This window comes from Coregonus clupeaformis, chromosome 13 (assembly GCF_020615455.1).
Source record: "Coregonus clupeaformis isolate EN_2021a chromosome 13, ASM2061545v1, whole genome shotgun sequence".
Lineage (NCBI taxonomy): Eukaryota > Metazoa > Chordata > Actinopteri > Salmoniformes > Salmonidae > Coregonus > Coregonus clupeaformis.
Window position 1 is genome coordinate 33,429,239 of NC_059204.1, and position 15,153 is coordinate 33,444,391.

At 43.8% G+C, this 15,153-nt stretch overlaps 3 protein-coding genes across 3 annotated transcripts in view; all 3 read right to left on the minus strand.

Moving 5' to 3' along the window:
* The window catches only part of afap1l1b (actin filament associated protein 1-like 1b), a 33,926-nt gene extending 24,123 nt beyond the window's left edge, over nucleotides 1-9,803 (minus strand). Inside the window, exon 1 of the mRNA XM_041893530.2 lies at nucleotides 9,674-9,803. Coding sequence (XP_041749464.1) covers nucleotides 9,674-9,731 — 58 coding nt within the window. The 5' untranslated portion in view covers nucleotides 9,732-9,803. The remainder of the gene's footprint in view (nucleotides 1-9,673) is intronic.
* Nucleotides 9,804-11,664: 1,861 nt separating this feature from the next.
* On the minus strand, nucleotides 11,665-14,220 carry LOC123492192. The gene is made up of 3 exons (XM_045224480.1): nucleotides 14,172-14,220; nucleotides 12,420-13,994; nucleotides 11,665-12,059 (listed from the first exon to the last, which is right to left on the minus strand). Exons 1-3 carry the CDS (start codon nucleotides 14,218-14,220, stop codon nucleotides 11,665-11,667), a joined length of 2,019 nt encoding a protein of 672 aa, XP_045080415.1.
* The window catches only part of LOC121579176 (actin-binding LIM protein 3-like), a 143,899-nt gene continuing 142,894 nt past the window's right edge, over nucleotides 14,149-15,153 (minus strand). Inside the window, exon 23 of the mRNA XM_041893531.2 lies at nucleotides 14,149-15,121. Within this exon, the coding sequence (XP_041749465.1) occupies nucleotides 15,008-15,121 (114 nt within the window). The 3' untranslated portion in view covers nucleotides 14,149-15,007. The remainder of the gene's footprint in view (nucleotides 15,122-15,153) is intronic.

The following is a 15,153-nucleotide window of genomic DNA, read 5'->3' on the forward strand; positions in this document are numbered from 1 at the left end:
CAAAAATAATCGAGCACACAGCCATGCATCTCAATAGACAAACATTGGCAGTAGGATGTCCTTACTGAAGAGCTTAGTGACTTCCAACGTGGCACCGTCATAGGATGCCACCCTTCCAACAAGTCAGTTTGTCAAATGTCTGCCTTGCTAGAACTGCCCAGGTTAACTGTAAGTGGTGTTAATATGAAGTGGAAACATCTAGAAGCAACAACAGCTCACCAGCAAATTGGTAGGCCACACAAGCTCACAGAACAGGACCGCCGAGTGCTGAAGCGCGTCTGCCCTCGGTTGTAACACTCACTACCGAGTTCCAAACTCCTCTGGATGCAACGTCAGCACAATAACTGTTAGTCGGGAGCTTCATGAAACTTTGCATCTGCACAGTTCTTCCAGTAAGTGTGATTTTGTAAAATGCTCAGTGTAAATTGTTAAAACTATTCCTTGTGCATAGAGTTTGTATGGTGTGTTAAACTTTGAAATCAAATGTTTTTGGGGAAAATCTGAGTCTCAGCGCAATTCCATTCCGTGGAATTGCCCTTTAGTTTAGTCCCAGTGCTCAGAGAGGCCTCTTCTAGTCATGTTCCCCTGCAGCCACACCCACACAGTGTGATTGAACACCATGACCCCTGCCGTGGTTCTGAGTTCAGGTCAACAAAGCCTCGCCTGTCAACTGTCAACACTCCCAGATCACAGAGCTGTCAGCTTAGACCATTCCATTTGACATGTCCTCCCTCCTTTCTCTCCCCACCCCTGATAACTATTCCAGTATAGACAGAGCTGGCCTACAGTACAAGACAAATCAGCAAACTTCCAAGCACTCACACTAGCATTAACATCAGACAGCCTCTTAGGGCTGGAGTCAATCCTTATCGCAGAAGTATCGCGGAAGATCCGACAGTTATAGCTCAATTGAAATGTAAAAGGCAATGTTCCCGTGTTCGCGGAGACTGCATTCACGGTAAACGCTGCATATGTCGCACAATCGTAAATTACCTTACCATTTTAACACAGATCTTCCGCGATACAGATTGAATCCAGCCCTTAGATTTACAAGTAATGTGACAACAGTAATGTCTCCACTAATACAACAAAATATACATCCTACAGAGAGGAGAGCTTACCCTGAGCCTTCATTCAAGCTCTTTGCACTCAACCTTTCCACACCCTAACAATACCCCATTGTCCAGACAAGGGACAAAATTAGACAATGACAATGCTCTTGCAGAAAGGGGGACAATGCAATGTTACAAACTAGAACAAAAAACAACAAAAAACATTCACTCAAACACACACACACACACACACACACACATCGTGGCTGATATGTGCAGGGGCGTAGGGAAGCAGCTGTGCGGTCCAGAGGCATCCATCGGCATTATGGGTAAAAGGATATGTCCTGCAGCTGTGGTTTCCCGTCTAGGCTGACGACAGCAGCTTCTATCAACCCCAACCTTCTGCTTCCTATTCCTCTAATCTACACTCGTTCCTACAACATCCCAAATTGACTTCGTCACCATCCACTGCTATTATTTAAAAGATCAGCTGATCTCTAATTGAATTTTAAATGATATCACATTACTCTATATTTACTATCTGTCCAGTGGTAGGCTCTCCGGACCAGAGCTTAGTGAGACATCTCTCCACACAACAAATGGTCTCTAGTCTAGGAGGAGAGAGAGCTATGTGGTCTGGTTTGACCTGCCATGTCCTCCCTACAGGGCAGTGCACAGCCAAGGACAGACTCCCGCTGAAGATGCACATCAGCTGTTGTGGCGAGAGGCTTGCTGTTCACCACACTCACCGAGGGCTGAGGAATGATCCACAGATAGGGCCTTTGTGCACATGGAGGCCATATGGGAGGGAGGGTGTAATTCAATGTTGACAACAACAACAAGTTGGACTGTGTCAATCACTGATTTGAGAGAGACAACAGACCACAGCACTGACAAGGAAGGGAAAGATAGAGTCTAGGAGGATGACATTGAGAACGTGTCATTACATAGCAATGATTCCACAGCACTTCAGGGAATCAAAGGCAATGAGAACAGACGTGGCTCATGTTTGTCGAGCCCATTCCTCCATGCATTACAAGACAAGTTCCAGAGATACCTCCTGAGAACATCCATCTCCCAGAGGAGAAGGTCTAGGTTTCATTACAACTGGTCAGTGTGACTTTGTGTCTTCAGGGAGTCTACTAAAAAATGTACATTGGCCGCACCCTCATTGTCAAGACGCCACCGCCACATTGCAAGATAAACACACCATAGCATTAACTATTTTTACCTTCTGCGTTGTTATTGTGAATGTTTCTGTTCAGACTCAGGATGCTGCTCTGCCATTATTTCAACACGGAACAGTTTATTTAGAGGGAACACAAGCTGCACATCAACAGGAAGTTTATGACAATGCTCTGCAGAGGCCAGCCCTATTTATCAGCTACACAGCCATGATAGAAACTACTGGACCTCCTCTGTCTGGATGCACAGCCATGATAGAAACTACCGGACCTCCTCTGTCTGGAGGCACAGCCATGATAGAAACTACCGGAACTCCTCTGTCTGGAGGCACAGCCATGATAGAAACTACCGGACCTCCTCTGTCTGGATGCACAGCCATGATAGAAACTACCGGACCTCTGTCTGGAGGCACAGCCATGATAGAAACTACCGGAACTCCTCTGTCTGGATGCACAGCCATGATAGAAACTACCGGAACTCCTCTGTCTGGAGGCACAGCCATGATAGAAACTACCGGACCTCCTCTGTCTGGACGCACAGCCATGATAGAAACTACCGGAACTCCTCTGTCTGGAAGCACAGCCATGATAGAAACTACCGGACCTCCTCTGTCTGGAGGCACAGCCATGATAGAAACTACCGGACCTCCTCTGTCTGGAGGCACAGCCATGATAGAAACTACCGGACCTCTGTCTGGAGGCACAGCCATGATAGAAACTACCGGACCTCCTCTGTCTGGAGGCACAGCCATGATAGAAACTACCGGAACTCCTCTGTCTGGAGGCACAGCCATGATAGAAATTACCGGACCTCCTCTGTCTGGAGGCACAGCCATGATAGAAACTACCGGACCTCCTCTGTCTGGAGGCACAGCCATGATAGAAACTACCGGAACTCCTCTGTCTGGAGGCACAGCCATGATAGAAACTACCGGAACTCCTCTGTCTGGAGGCACAGCCATGATAGAAACGACCGGACCTCCTCTGTCTGGACGCACAGCCATGATAGAAACTACCGGACCTCCTCTGTCTGGAGGCACAGCCATGATAGAAACTACCGGAACTCCTCTGTCTGGACGCACAGCCATGATAGAAACTACCGGACCTCCTCTGTCTGGAGGCACAGCCATGATAGAAACTACCGGAACTCCTCTGTCTGGAGGCACAGCCATGATAGAAACTACCGGAACTCCTCTGTCTGGACGCACAGCCATGATAGAAACTACTGGACCTCCTCTGTCTGGAGGCACAGCCATGATAGAAACTACCGGAACTCCTCTGTCTGGAGGCACAGCCATGATAGAAATTACCGGACCTCCTCTGTCTGGAGGCACAGCCATGATAGAAACTACCGGACCTCCTCTGTCTGGAGGCACAGCCATGATAGAAACTACCGGACCTCCTCTGTCTGGAGGCACAGCCATGATAGAAACTACCGGAACTCCTCTGTCTGGAGGCACAGCCATGATAGAAACTACCGGACCTCAGACTGACCCCAAGAGAGAATGATTCTCCTAGCACTCTCTCCCCGCTTTTCATCACAAACCTTTTTTAGACCTTACTGCCTGAGTAATGAAGCGATACAAGAGTGTTTCTTGTCTGTGTTGGTATTGTGTAGAGACTCCTCGGCTGAAGACCCAGTCATGAGACCTAGGTCACGCCGTCATGGGAGTTACATTTGCAGAAAAACAACCCAAACTGCTGCACAGGATGGTTTTGGAATGGGTTTACTGGGGCATTTTGTGAGAGTTGAAGAGGGAGTTCAAATAATTCATAAAATCTCTCTCTAACAGCTGTCTATTATCGTTATTCTACAGCCTTGGCTATCCGTGACATTGAGGTTAGAGGGACATTATCGTTATTCTACAACCTTGGCTATCCGTGACACTCTGAGGTTAGAGGGACATTATCGTTATTCTACAACCTTGGCTATCCGTGACACTGAGGTTAGAGGGACATTATCGTTATTCTACAACCTTGGCTATCCGTGACACTGAGGTTAGAGGGACATTATCGTTATTCTACAGCCTTGGCTATCCGTGACACTGAGGTTAGAGGGACATTATCGTTATTCTACAACCTTGGCTATCCGTGACACTGAGGTTAGAGGGACATTATCGTTATTCTACAACCTTGGCTATCCGTGACACTGAGGTTAGAGGGACATTATCGTTATTCTACAGCCTTGGCTATCCGTGACACTGAGGTTAGAGGGACATTATCGTTATTCTACAACCTTGGCTATCCGTGACACTGAGGTTAGAGGGACATTATCGTTATTCTACAGCCTTGGCTATCCGTGACACTGAGGTTAGAGGGACATTATCGTTATTCTACAACCTTGGCTATCCGTGACACTGAGGTTAGAGGGACATTATCGTTATTCTACAACCTTGGCTATCCGTGACATTGAGGTTAGAGGGACATTATCGTTATTCTACAACCTTGGCTATCCGTGACACTGAGGTTAGAGGGACATTATCGTTATTCTACAACCTTGGCTATCCGTGACACTGAGGTTAGAGGGACATTATCGTTATTCTACAACCTTGGCTATCCGTGACACTGAGGTTAGAGGGACATTATCGTTATTCTACAGCCTTGGCTATCCGTGACACTGAGGTTAGAGGGACATTATCGTTATTCTACAACCTTGGCTATCCATGACACTGAGGTTAGAGGGACATTATCGTTATTCTACAACCTTGGCTATCCGTGACACTGAGGTTAGAGGGACATTATCGTTATTCTACAACCTTGGATATCCGTGACACTGAGGTTAGAGGGACATTATCGTTATTCTACAACCTTGGCTATCCGTGACACTGAGGTTAGAGGGACATTATCGTTATTCTACAGCCTTGGCTATCCGTGACACTGAGGTTAGAGGGACATTATCGTTATTCTACAACCTTGGCTATCCATGACACTGAGGTTAGAGGGACATTATCGTTATTCTACAGCCTTGGCTATCCGTGACACTGAGGTTAGAGGGACATTATCGTTATTCTACAACCTTGGCTATCCGTGACACTGAGGTTAGAGGGACATTATCGTTATTCTACAACCTTGGCTATCCGTGACACTGAGGTTAGAGGGACATTATCGTTATTCTACAACCTTGGCTATCCGTGACACTGAGGTTAGAGGGACATTATCGTTATTCTACAACCTTGGCTATCCGTGACACTGAGGTTAGAGGGACATTATCGTTATTCTACAGCCTTGGCTATCCGTGACACTGAGGTTAGAGGGACATTATCGTTATTCTACAACCTTGGCTATCCGTGACACTGAGGTTAGAGGGACATTATCGTTATTCTACAACCTTGGCTATCCGTGACACTGAGGTTAGAGGGACATTATCGTTATTCTACAACCTTGGCTATCCGTGACACTGAGGTTAGAGGGACATTATCGTTATTCTACAGCCTTGGCTATCCGTGACATTGAGGTTAGAGGGACATTATCGTTATTCTACAGCCTTGGCTATCCGTGACACTGAGGTTAGAGGGACATTATCGTTATTCTACAACCTTGGCTATCCGTGACACTGAGGTTAGAGGGACATTATCGTTATTCTACAACCTTGGCTATCCGGTGACACTGAGGTTAGAGGGACATTATCATTATTCTACAACCTTGGCTATCCGTGACACTGAGGTTAGAGGGACATTATCGTTATTCTACAACCTTGGCTATCCGTGACACTGAGGTTAGAGGGACATTATCGTTATTCTACAACCTTGGCTATCCGTGACACTGAGGTTAGAGGGACATTATCGTTATTCTACAACCTTGGCTATCCGTGACACTGAGGTTAGAGGGGACATTATCGTTATTCTACAACCTTGGCTATCCGTGACACTGAGGTTAGAGGGACATTATCGTTATTCTACAGCCTTGGCTATCCGTGACACTGAGGTTAGAGGGACATTATCGTTATTCTACAGCCTTGGCTATCCGTGACACTCTAAGCTTAGAGGGACATTATCGTTATTCTACAACCTTGGCTATCCGTGACACTGAGGTTAGAGGGACATTATCGTTATTCTACAACCTTGGCTATCCGTGACACTGAGGTTAGAGGGACATTATCGTTATTCTACAACCTTGGCTATCCGTGACAATGAGGTTAGAGGGACATTATCGTTATTCTACAGCCTTGGCTATCCATGACACTGAGGTTAGAGGGACATTATCGTTATTCTACAACCTTGGCTATCCGTGACACTGAGGTTAGAGGGACATTATCGTTATTCTACAGCCTTGGCTATCCGTGACACTGAGGTTAGAGGGACATTATCGTTATTCTACAACCTTGGCTATCCGTGACACTGAGGTTAGAGGGACATTATCGTTATTCTACAACCTTGGCTATCCGTGACACTGAGGTTAGAGGGACATTATCATTATTCTACAGCCTTGGCTATCCGTGACACTCTAAGCTTAGAGGGACATTATCGTTATTCTACAACCTTGGCTATCCGTGACACTGAGGTTAGAGGGACATTATCGTTATTCTACAGCCTTGGCTATCCGTGACACTCTAAGGTTAGAGGGACAAGTCATGAAAATGAGGTCTCAGTTCAGCTCAACTCCCATCTACGACCATGGTAAACCCCCAGCCCAGTCAGTCTCTCAGCCTCCCTTGCTAAGGCACTGACCTTGGGGGCAGCACACACACACACAGTGCCCCTTTAGGCCGCTAGCTTTGATTTCCGCTCAACAGGCCCAGGAGTCAAACTGTGGCAGGCCACTCTCAGCTCTTACGTCCCTATTCATATCAACCTAACAGCCTATGATTTCACTCTGACGCTATGTGAGAGAGATGCTGTTGGTCAGTCTGGTCTCCGCAGGCATTCCAGTGTGTGAGACAGACAGTGTTAGGCCTGTATTGCCCATCAGGCCTTATGAGCAGCAGAAGACTGGGGGCTTTGTCTCTGTGGCCCAGGGTATTTATAGGAGTGTGCCATGTGCACGGCTTGGAGAAGGGTCTTAATCAAGACCCACTCAATGTCTCCTCGACGATCTCCACCAAAATACTGTACAACTGTCAGAATGTACCTACCCCGTACACTGGAGGTTGGTGTATATTCTATTAGTAGGAGCCATTTTTCCCTAGTAAGGCCACGTGGTCAGGGGGAAACAGGGCCACAGTAAGTGCTGCTACACAGACTGTCATAGGAAGAAATTATACTCATTCAGTAGATTCAGAGGGAAATACCTTTTCATAAACCACATAATCATATACTGGGGTATGAAAATTTAAAATTTTACCTTTTCATACCCCACAGAGCAGATCACACTCGGTGTACGGTCCTAAATCAACAAGCACTATGTTGTTTACCCAAAGCCCTCATCCTGTGAGACATCTCGTCCACTTTTGCATCCAGGTTAAACACAGCTCCACTCCACTTTGATGTGTGTTTACATGCATATGTATTGCTTTGTCCCAAGTGAGTGTGCATTTCTCTCAGTGTGTAGTTGGAGACCTTTGAGTCAAGCTTATTTTATTTGGACCAAATCCACACAAGGATAACATGAATCACATATTTATTGTAATAGGACTTACGGTGGGAGTGATTGTTCCGTTATTAAATGTTTTCCATCTGTTAATGACTGGACCTCTCTAAAGGTCTTCCAAAGAGGAACAAGACGCATTTGAGCTCAGAGCAGATTGTAAAACATAGAAACGCGGACAAGACTAATGTTCTGAAGTCTCTAATGAGTCATATTCCTAACCAACACCCGCAAAAACATCTCCTCTAAACTGTCCTACAGGCAGGGAGGTACTAACTGGTACGAAACCTGTAACTAACCTGAATGAATGTGTGCATTTAGGTGAGAAATCAGCGTATGCGCCTAGGTGTTGAACGTACATGTGCCCAGGGAGACCGCAACCCTACCTTGGTCCAGGGCCAGCTCTGTCTCTCTTGACCTCTTGGCTGGCCAGTCCAAGCGGATTATTATTTGTTCAGATGGTGACGAAACATCAATATGTACAAAAAGGAAGCTACAAAGAGCCATGCCCAAACTAAAGATTCAAAACAAAACGGAAGGCCTCATGGCCACGAAACCAACCAGCAGCCTCACAACTCTCCAAGCTGGCACTCTGACTGATCACCTTAATTGGCAGCACCTGATGTGCTTATTAAGCTGCCCCCTGGGGGAATGGAGTGTGGAAGTGTAACCTGGATAACGTGTTTGTCTATGTCCTAACACTACTCTCCCCCCCATATCCTAACTCTCCATTCTGTCTCACGCTACCAGGTTCTCTGTTGAGCTAGTGTACTGAGGAGAGACTGTGGGAACTGAATGTGGTTCTCTGAACTAAATGACTAAAACACAAAATGTGCAATGACCGTACAGGCCAGGGAATGTCCTGTAGCTAGAACATAGCATAGCAAAGCACATTAGATATGCAACATGTAGGTCCCTGAGGAATGCATGTCTTTGTGCTTCGTCTGCCAATTTTGTCAATGAGGAAATAAGAGGGACAGAAATAATTCATTTAAATTTAGCTTAGGAGATAGTATGCATGTACACACACACACACACACACACACAATGGATAGAAACAAACAGCATGTGTGGCTAATGGTTTTTTTTTCTTCTGGTGATTGTGCATGGGGCATGCAGCAGGACTAACTTCCTGGATGCAGAGTGAGGTAGTTCGTTTTCATTCCAGTCATAAATAGTCATCCTTGGCCTAGCCTTCAACTAGCAGAACACAAAACACAGAACACAGAGGACAGGCGGTAGAGAGAGGAAGGGGAAGTCTAGGAAACACTGATAGGTCAAGGTCCATTACAATGATGGAGAGTAGGATGTGAGGTGGACACAGGATGCATTATAATAACACAGCAAAAAGATAACCGTTTTCTCCTAAAATAGGCATTTTATATTCAAATTCTACCAAGTATTTTTTACATTTGTTAAAAACACCGAAATAAAACTAAAATTGTAATATTATGTGTAGGCCATTTGAAAATGTATGCAAAAACGGTTTTGTAATTTCCAAAAAATCTCTCAAAGCCCTCTGATAAAAATAAAAAACACATTTCTCCCTCCACCTCAAAATACAGCGTATTTCGATGCACAGACACATTGGCAACACTACGCGCTTCCACTTCACATACTCCATCCAGCTCAGCGTCCCACAGGTACTCTGTTAGCATCAGATTGCATCACTTCCCTGAAACACGCCGAATCCTTGTTCAATTCACACAGCATGTCTGCACCGATTTAACTTGACTGCGACATGATATCACACTCCTCAATTCATCAACAATAGAGGCATCAACCCTAACATGTCAATCACAGAGATAGGTAGAGAGAGATATGTCCAAACTTTCCTTCAATAGTTTACCGATACTTCAACAGTTTTCGCTATTCATTTAATGCCAATATGTTAGAAATAGGACAGTTACTTACAGTTAACACTACTGGTCTCCATGTGTGTTTTCCAATCCGCTTTTTCTTTGACGTTCATTGATTTTGCCCAAGTTTGCGCTGCAGTAGGCTTCACGACGTGCCCCCATGTGCGGCGTAAGTGACACACAGAAATGTGTCAGTCAAAGACGCGAGTTTACCTCATCTGCTCGCACTCACAGGGTCCTAGCGCTAGTTTAATATATCATATTGGCTACTGTGCTACACACGATGACATCACCTTTGTAAAAATCAACACAGACAAATATCCACATGTAAACTGCATTTATTTAAATAAAATATGTACATAATTTGTTGAGCAGTAGTTCTGACAGTGAAATAAATAATATGCAGATTGCTTTGTACAGTTACAAAATTAAAACATACATTTACAAGTCTCCCAAACCTTTTATAATTAATGTAGATTACAAAATGAATTCTGGAAGTACTGTATGTACATTATTGACCAGTATTGTTGTTATTATGGTAAATGTCTATGATAACTTGTTTCTCTCTCTCTCTCTCTCTCTCTCTCTCTCTCTCGCACGCACTCACACACGCACGCGCACACGCACGCACACACACACGCACACACACACACACACACACACACACACACACACACACACACACACACACACACACACACACACACACACACACACACACACACACACACACACACACACACACACACACACACACACACACACACACACACACACACATCAATAAAACAGCCATTACAAAGATGGCAGTAAGAGTTATTTATACGAGATGACTGCTGCTAGCCAGTATGACTAATATTACAGTCTGATAAAGGCAGTGCTGCATACACTAACAATCAGAACTATATTTTCCTATGACGCACAACCTCATACCAGATCATTCAAATACAATGGAAAGAAAAAGGACAGTTTTGCAAAATGTATGTAGTTCTGTCCTTGAGCTGTTCTTGTCTATTAATGTTCTGTATTATGTCATGTTTCATGTTTTGTGTGGACCCCAGGAAGAGTAGCTGCTGCTTTTGCAACAGCTAATGGGGATCCTAATAAAATACCAAATACCAAATGTAGGCTACCAAGAATATTGTATGATCTATTGGTTTACTAGGAGTCACTTCTTCAAAACCCAACAGGAGAATACTAGGACTCACCTCTTCAAAACCCAAGAAGAGAATATTAGGAGTCACCTCTTCAAAACCCAACAGGAGAATACTAGGAGTCACCTCTTCAAAACCCAACAGGAGAATACTAGGAGTCACCTCTTCAAAACCCAACAGGAAAATATTAGGACTCACCTCTTCAAAACCCAACAGGAGAATATTAGGAGTCACCTCTTCAAAACCCAACAGGAGAATACTAGGAGTCACCTCTTCAAAACCCAACAGGAAAATATTAGGACTCACCTCTTCAAAACCCAACAGGAGAATATTAGGAGTCACCTCTTCAAAACCTAACAGGGGAATACTAGGAGTCACCTCTTCAAAACCTAACAGGGGAATACTAGGAGTCACCTCTTCAAAACCCAACAGGAGAATATTAGGAGTCACCTCTTCAAAACCCAACAGGAGAATATTAGGAGTCACCTCTTCAAAACCCAACAGGGGAATATTAGGAGTCACCTCTTCAAAACCCAACAGGGGAATATTAGAAGTCACCTCTTCAAAACCCAACCGGAGAATATTAGGAGTCACCTCTTCAAAACCCAACCGGAGAATATTAGGAGTCACCTCTTCAAAACCCAAGAAGAGAATATTAGGAGTCACCTCTTCAAAACCCAACAGGAGAATATTAGGAGTCACCTCTTCAAAACCCAACAGGAGAATATTAGAAGTCACCTCTTCAAAACCTAACAGGGGAATATTAGAGTCACCTCTTCAAAACCTAACAGGAGAATATTAGGAGTCACCTCTTCAAAACCCAAGAAGAAAAAATTAGGAGTCACCTCTTCAAAACCTAACAGGAGAATATTAGAAGTCACCTCTTCAAAACCTAACAGGGGAATATTAGAGTCACCTCTTCAAAACCCAACAGGAGAATACTAGGAGTCACCTCTTCAAAACCCAAGAAGAAAAAATTAGGAGTCACCTCTTCAAAACACAACCGGAGAATATTAGGAGTCACCTCTTCAAAACCCAACAGGAGAATATTAGAAGTCACCTCTTCAAAACCTAACAGGGGAATATTAGGAGTCACCTCTTCAAAACCCAACAGGAGAATATTAGAAGTCACCTCTTCAAAACCTAACAGGATAATATTAGAAGTCACCTCTTCAAAACCCAACAGGAGAATATTAGAAGTCACCTCTTCAAAACCTAACAGGATAATATTAGAAGTCACCTCTTCAAAACCTAACAGGGGAATACTAGGAGTCACCTCTTCAAAACCTAACAGGAGAATATTAGGAGTCACCTCTTCAAAACCCAAGAAGAAAAAATTAGGAGTCACCTCTTCAAAACCTAACAGGAGAATATTAGAAGTCACCTCTTCAAAACCTAACAGGGGAATATTAGGAGTCACCTCTTCAAAACCCAACAGGAGAATATTAGGAGTCACCTCTTCAAAACCCAACAGGGGAATATTAGGAGTCACCTCTTCAAAACCCAACAGGGGAATATTAGAAGTCACCTCTTCAAAACCCAACCGGAGAATATTAGGAGTCACCTCTTCAAAACCCAACCGGAGAATATTAGGAGTCACCTCTTCAAAACCCAAGAAGAGAATATTAGGAGTCACCTCTTCAAAACCCAACAGGAGAATATTAGGAGTCACCTCTTCAAAACCCAACAGGAGAATATTAGAAGTCACCTCTTCAAAACCTAACAGGGGAATATTAGGAGTCACCTCTTCAAAACCTAACAGGAGAATATTAGGAGTCACCTCTTCAAAACCCAAGAAGAAAAAATTAGGAGTCACCTCTTCAAAACCTAACAGGAGAATATTAGAAGTCACCTCTTCAAAACCTAACAGGGGAATATTAGGAGTCACCTCTTCAAAACCCAACAGGAGAATACTAGGAGTCACCTCTTCAAAACCCAAGAAGAAAAAATTAGGAGTCACCTCTTCAAAACACAACCGGAGAATATTAGGAGTCACCTCTTCAAAACCCAACAGGAGAATATTAGAAGTCACCTCTTCAAAACCTAACAGGGGAATATTAGGAGTCACCTCTTCAAAACCCAACAGGAGAATATTAGAAGTCACCTCTTCAAAACCTAACAGGATAATATTAGAAGTCACCTCTTCAAAACCCAACAGGAGAATATTAGAAGTCACCTCTTCAAAACCTAACAGGATAATATTAGAAGTCACCTCTTCAAAACCTAACAGGGGAATACTAGGAGTCACCTCTTCAAAACCTAACAGGAGAATATTAGGAGTCACCTCTTCAAAACCCAAGAAGAAAAAATTAGGAGTCACCTCTTCAAAACCTAACAGGAGAATATTAGAAGTCACCTCTTCAAAACCTAACAGGGGAATATTAGGAGTCACCTCTTCAAAACCCAACAGGAGAATACTAGGAGTCACCTCTTCAAAACCCAAGAAGAAAAAATTAGGAGTCACCTCTTCAAAACACAACCGGAGAATATTAGGAGTCACCTCTTCAAAACCCAACAGGAGAATATTAGGAGTCACCTCTTCAAAACCTAACAGGAGAATACTAGGAGTCACCTCTTCAAAACCCAACAGGAGAATATTAGAAGTCACCTCTTCAAAACCTAACAGGGGAATATTAGGATTCACCTCTTCAAAACCTAACAGGAGAATATTAGGAGTCACCTCTTCAAAACCTAACAGGATAATATTAGGAGTCACCTCTTCAAAACCCAACAGGATAATATTAGGAGTCACCTCTTCAAAACCTAACAGGAGAATATTAGGAGTCACCTCTTCAAAACCTAACAGGAGAATACTAGGAGTCACCTCTTCAAAACCCAACAGGAGAATATTAGAAGTCACCTCTTCAAAACCCAACAGGAGAATATTAGGAGTCACCTCTTCAAAACCCAACAGGAGAATACTAGGAGTCACCTCTTCAAAACCTAACAGGAGAATATTAGGAGTCACCTCTTCAAAACCCAACAGAAGAATACTAGGATTCACCTCTTCAAAACCCAACAGGAGAATATTAGGAGTCACCTCTTCAAAACCCAACAGGAGAATACTAGGAGTCACCTCTTCAAAACCCAACAGGAGAATATTAGGAGTCACCTCTTCAAAACCTAACAGGAGAATACTAGGAGTCACCTCTTCAAAACCCAACAGGAGAATATTAGGAGTCACCTCTTCAAAACCTAACAGGAGAATATTAGGAGTCACCTCTTCAAAGACCAATCAGGACAATTCCATCAAATCAATTCCACTTCAACATCCACAAAATTCCCTCACCTCGATTCCTTCCCTTCTCATCTTGTATTGTTCAAGGAAGAGTCCATTCAAATTCCTTTCAGTTGTAATCTAATTCAGATCCATTCCAGTAATTAATCTCTAATCCAGACTTCTGGTCACCAATCCATTCAATCCACTTTCCTCCACAGGCAGATTCATCCCTTTTTTTTATTCAGAAGCAGTTCAGATTCCATCTAATTAATGTATATCTCTATTCATTATCTCTGTCTCCATGTGTTGAGTTAGAATCAGGTCAAGGCTATATCAATCTAGCCTTTCACTCTGAGGTGAACCCTTGCTCTATAAAGCAATACAACGTTTTAGTCTCACTGTAAAAAAAAAAAAAAAAGGCAGTGAATGAAACAATACATTTAGAGTAAAGAGGTCAAAGACAGGGTTTATCTGGTAGCACATTCTGTTTGGACAGTTTGCTGGTGTTCTTCTTCCTGCTTGATCATAAGGCAATGTCTCAGAGCTCTCCAAACATGCAAACTAGAAAAGGGTTAAAAGCTGCTATAACCTCATGACATGACAGCATAAACTATAGTTAAACTCATTATAATAAAGCAAACACATAATACTGAAAGCATAGGCAGAACTAGCCTGGTCTAGTCCTCTCTGCAGCTTCAGGTCCCACAAACACGGCTCAGGATGTGGACGGAGCACGTTAGTCCTCTTTCTCCAGAGATATATTATTGATGTATAGACTCAGGCTGGCTGGGTTTCTCTGGCCCAGAGAATGTGCTGGAACAGTATAACTATATCATTAGAATTCATTATATTTCCATGGCTAGAACCAGGCTGGTTTTAGTTCTGGTTCTGCTGTGGCTCTGACCTGATGGATCGAGAACTACCCAGACTGGTTATTACGGCTCTCAGTGAGGACTCAGGCCTCTAACGTTAAGCCCAGCAGGCTGCTACACTGAGCTTCTACAGTCCGGTCCTTTCAGAACAGCCGGACATGTTTCTTCAGCTCATTTCTCTTCCACAGCGCCAGCCGGTCAAAATCTGCCATAGTCATCCTAAACACCCGGTAGAACTCCTCAGGAGACAAGTGGCACTGTCAGAGAGAGATTAAACACACAGGTTAGT

What these genes read in the sequence shown, in the direction of transcription:
- LOC123492192 (XM_045224480.1), bottom strand. Translation starts at nt 14,220, where the DNA reads ATGAATCTGCCTGTGGAGGAAAGTGGATTGAATGGATTGGTGACCAGA. An exon ending in GAATGGATTGGTGACCAGAA is followed by an intron (nt 13,995 to 14,171) that starts GTCTGGATTAGA and finishes TGGTCTTTGAAG; the next exon opens with AGGTGACTCCTAATATTCTC. An exon ending in TCCTAATATTCTCCTGTTGG is followed by an intron (nt 12,060 to 12,419) that starts GTTTTGAAGAGG and finishes TTCTCCTGTTAG; the next exon opens with GTTTTGAAGAGGTGACTCCT.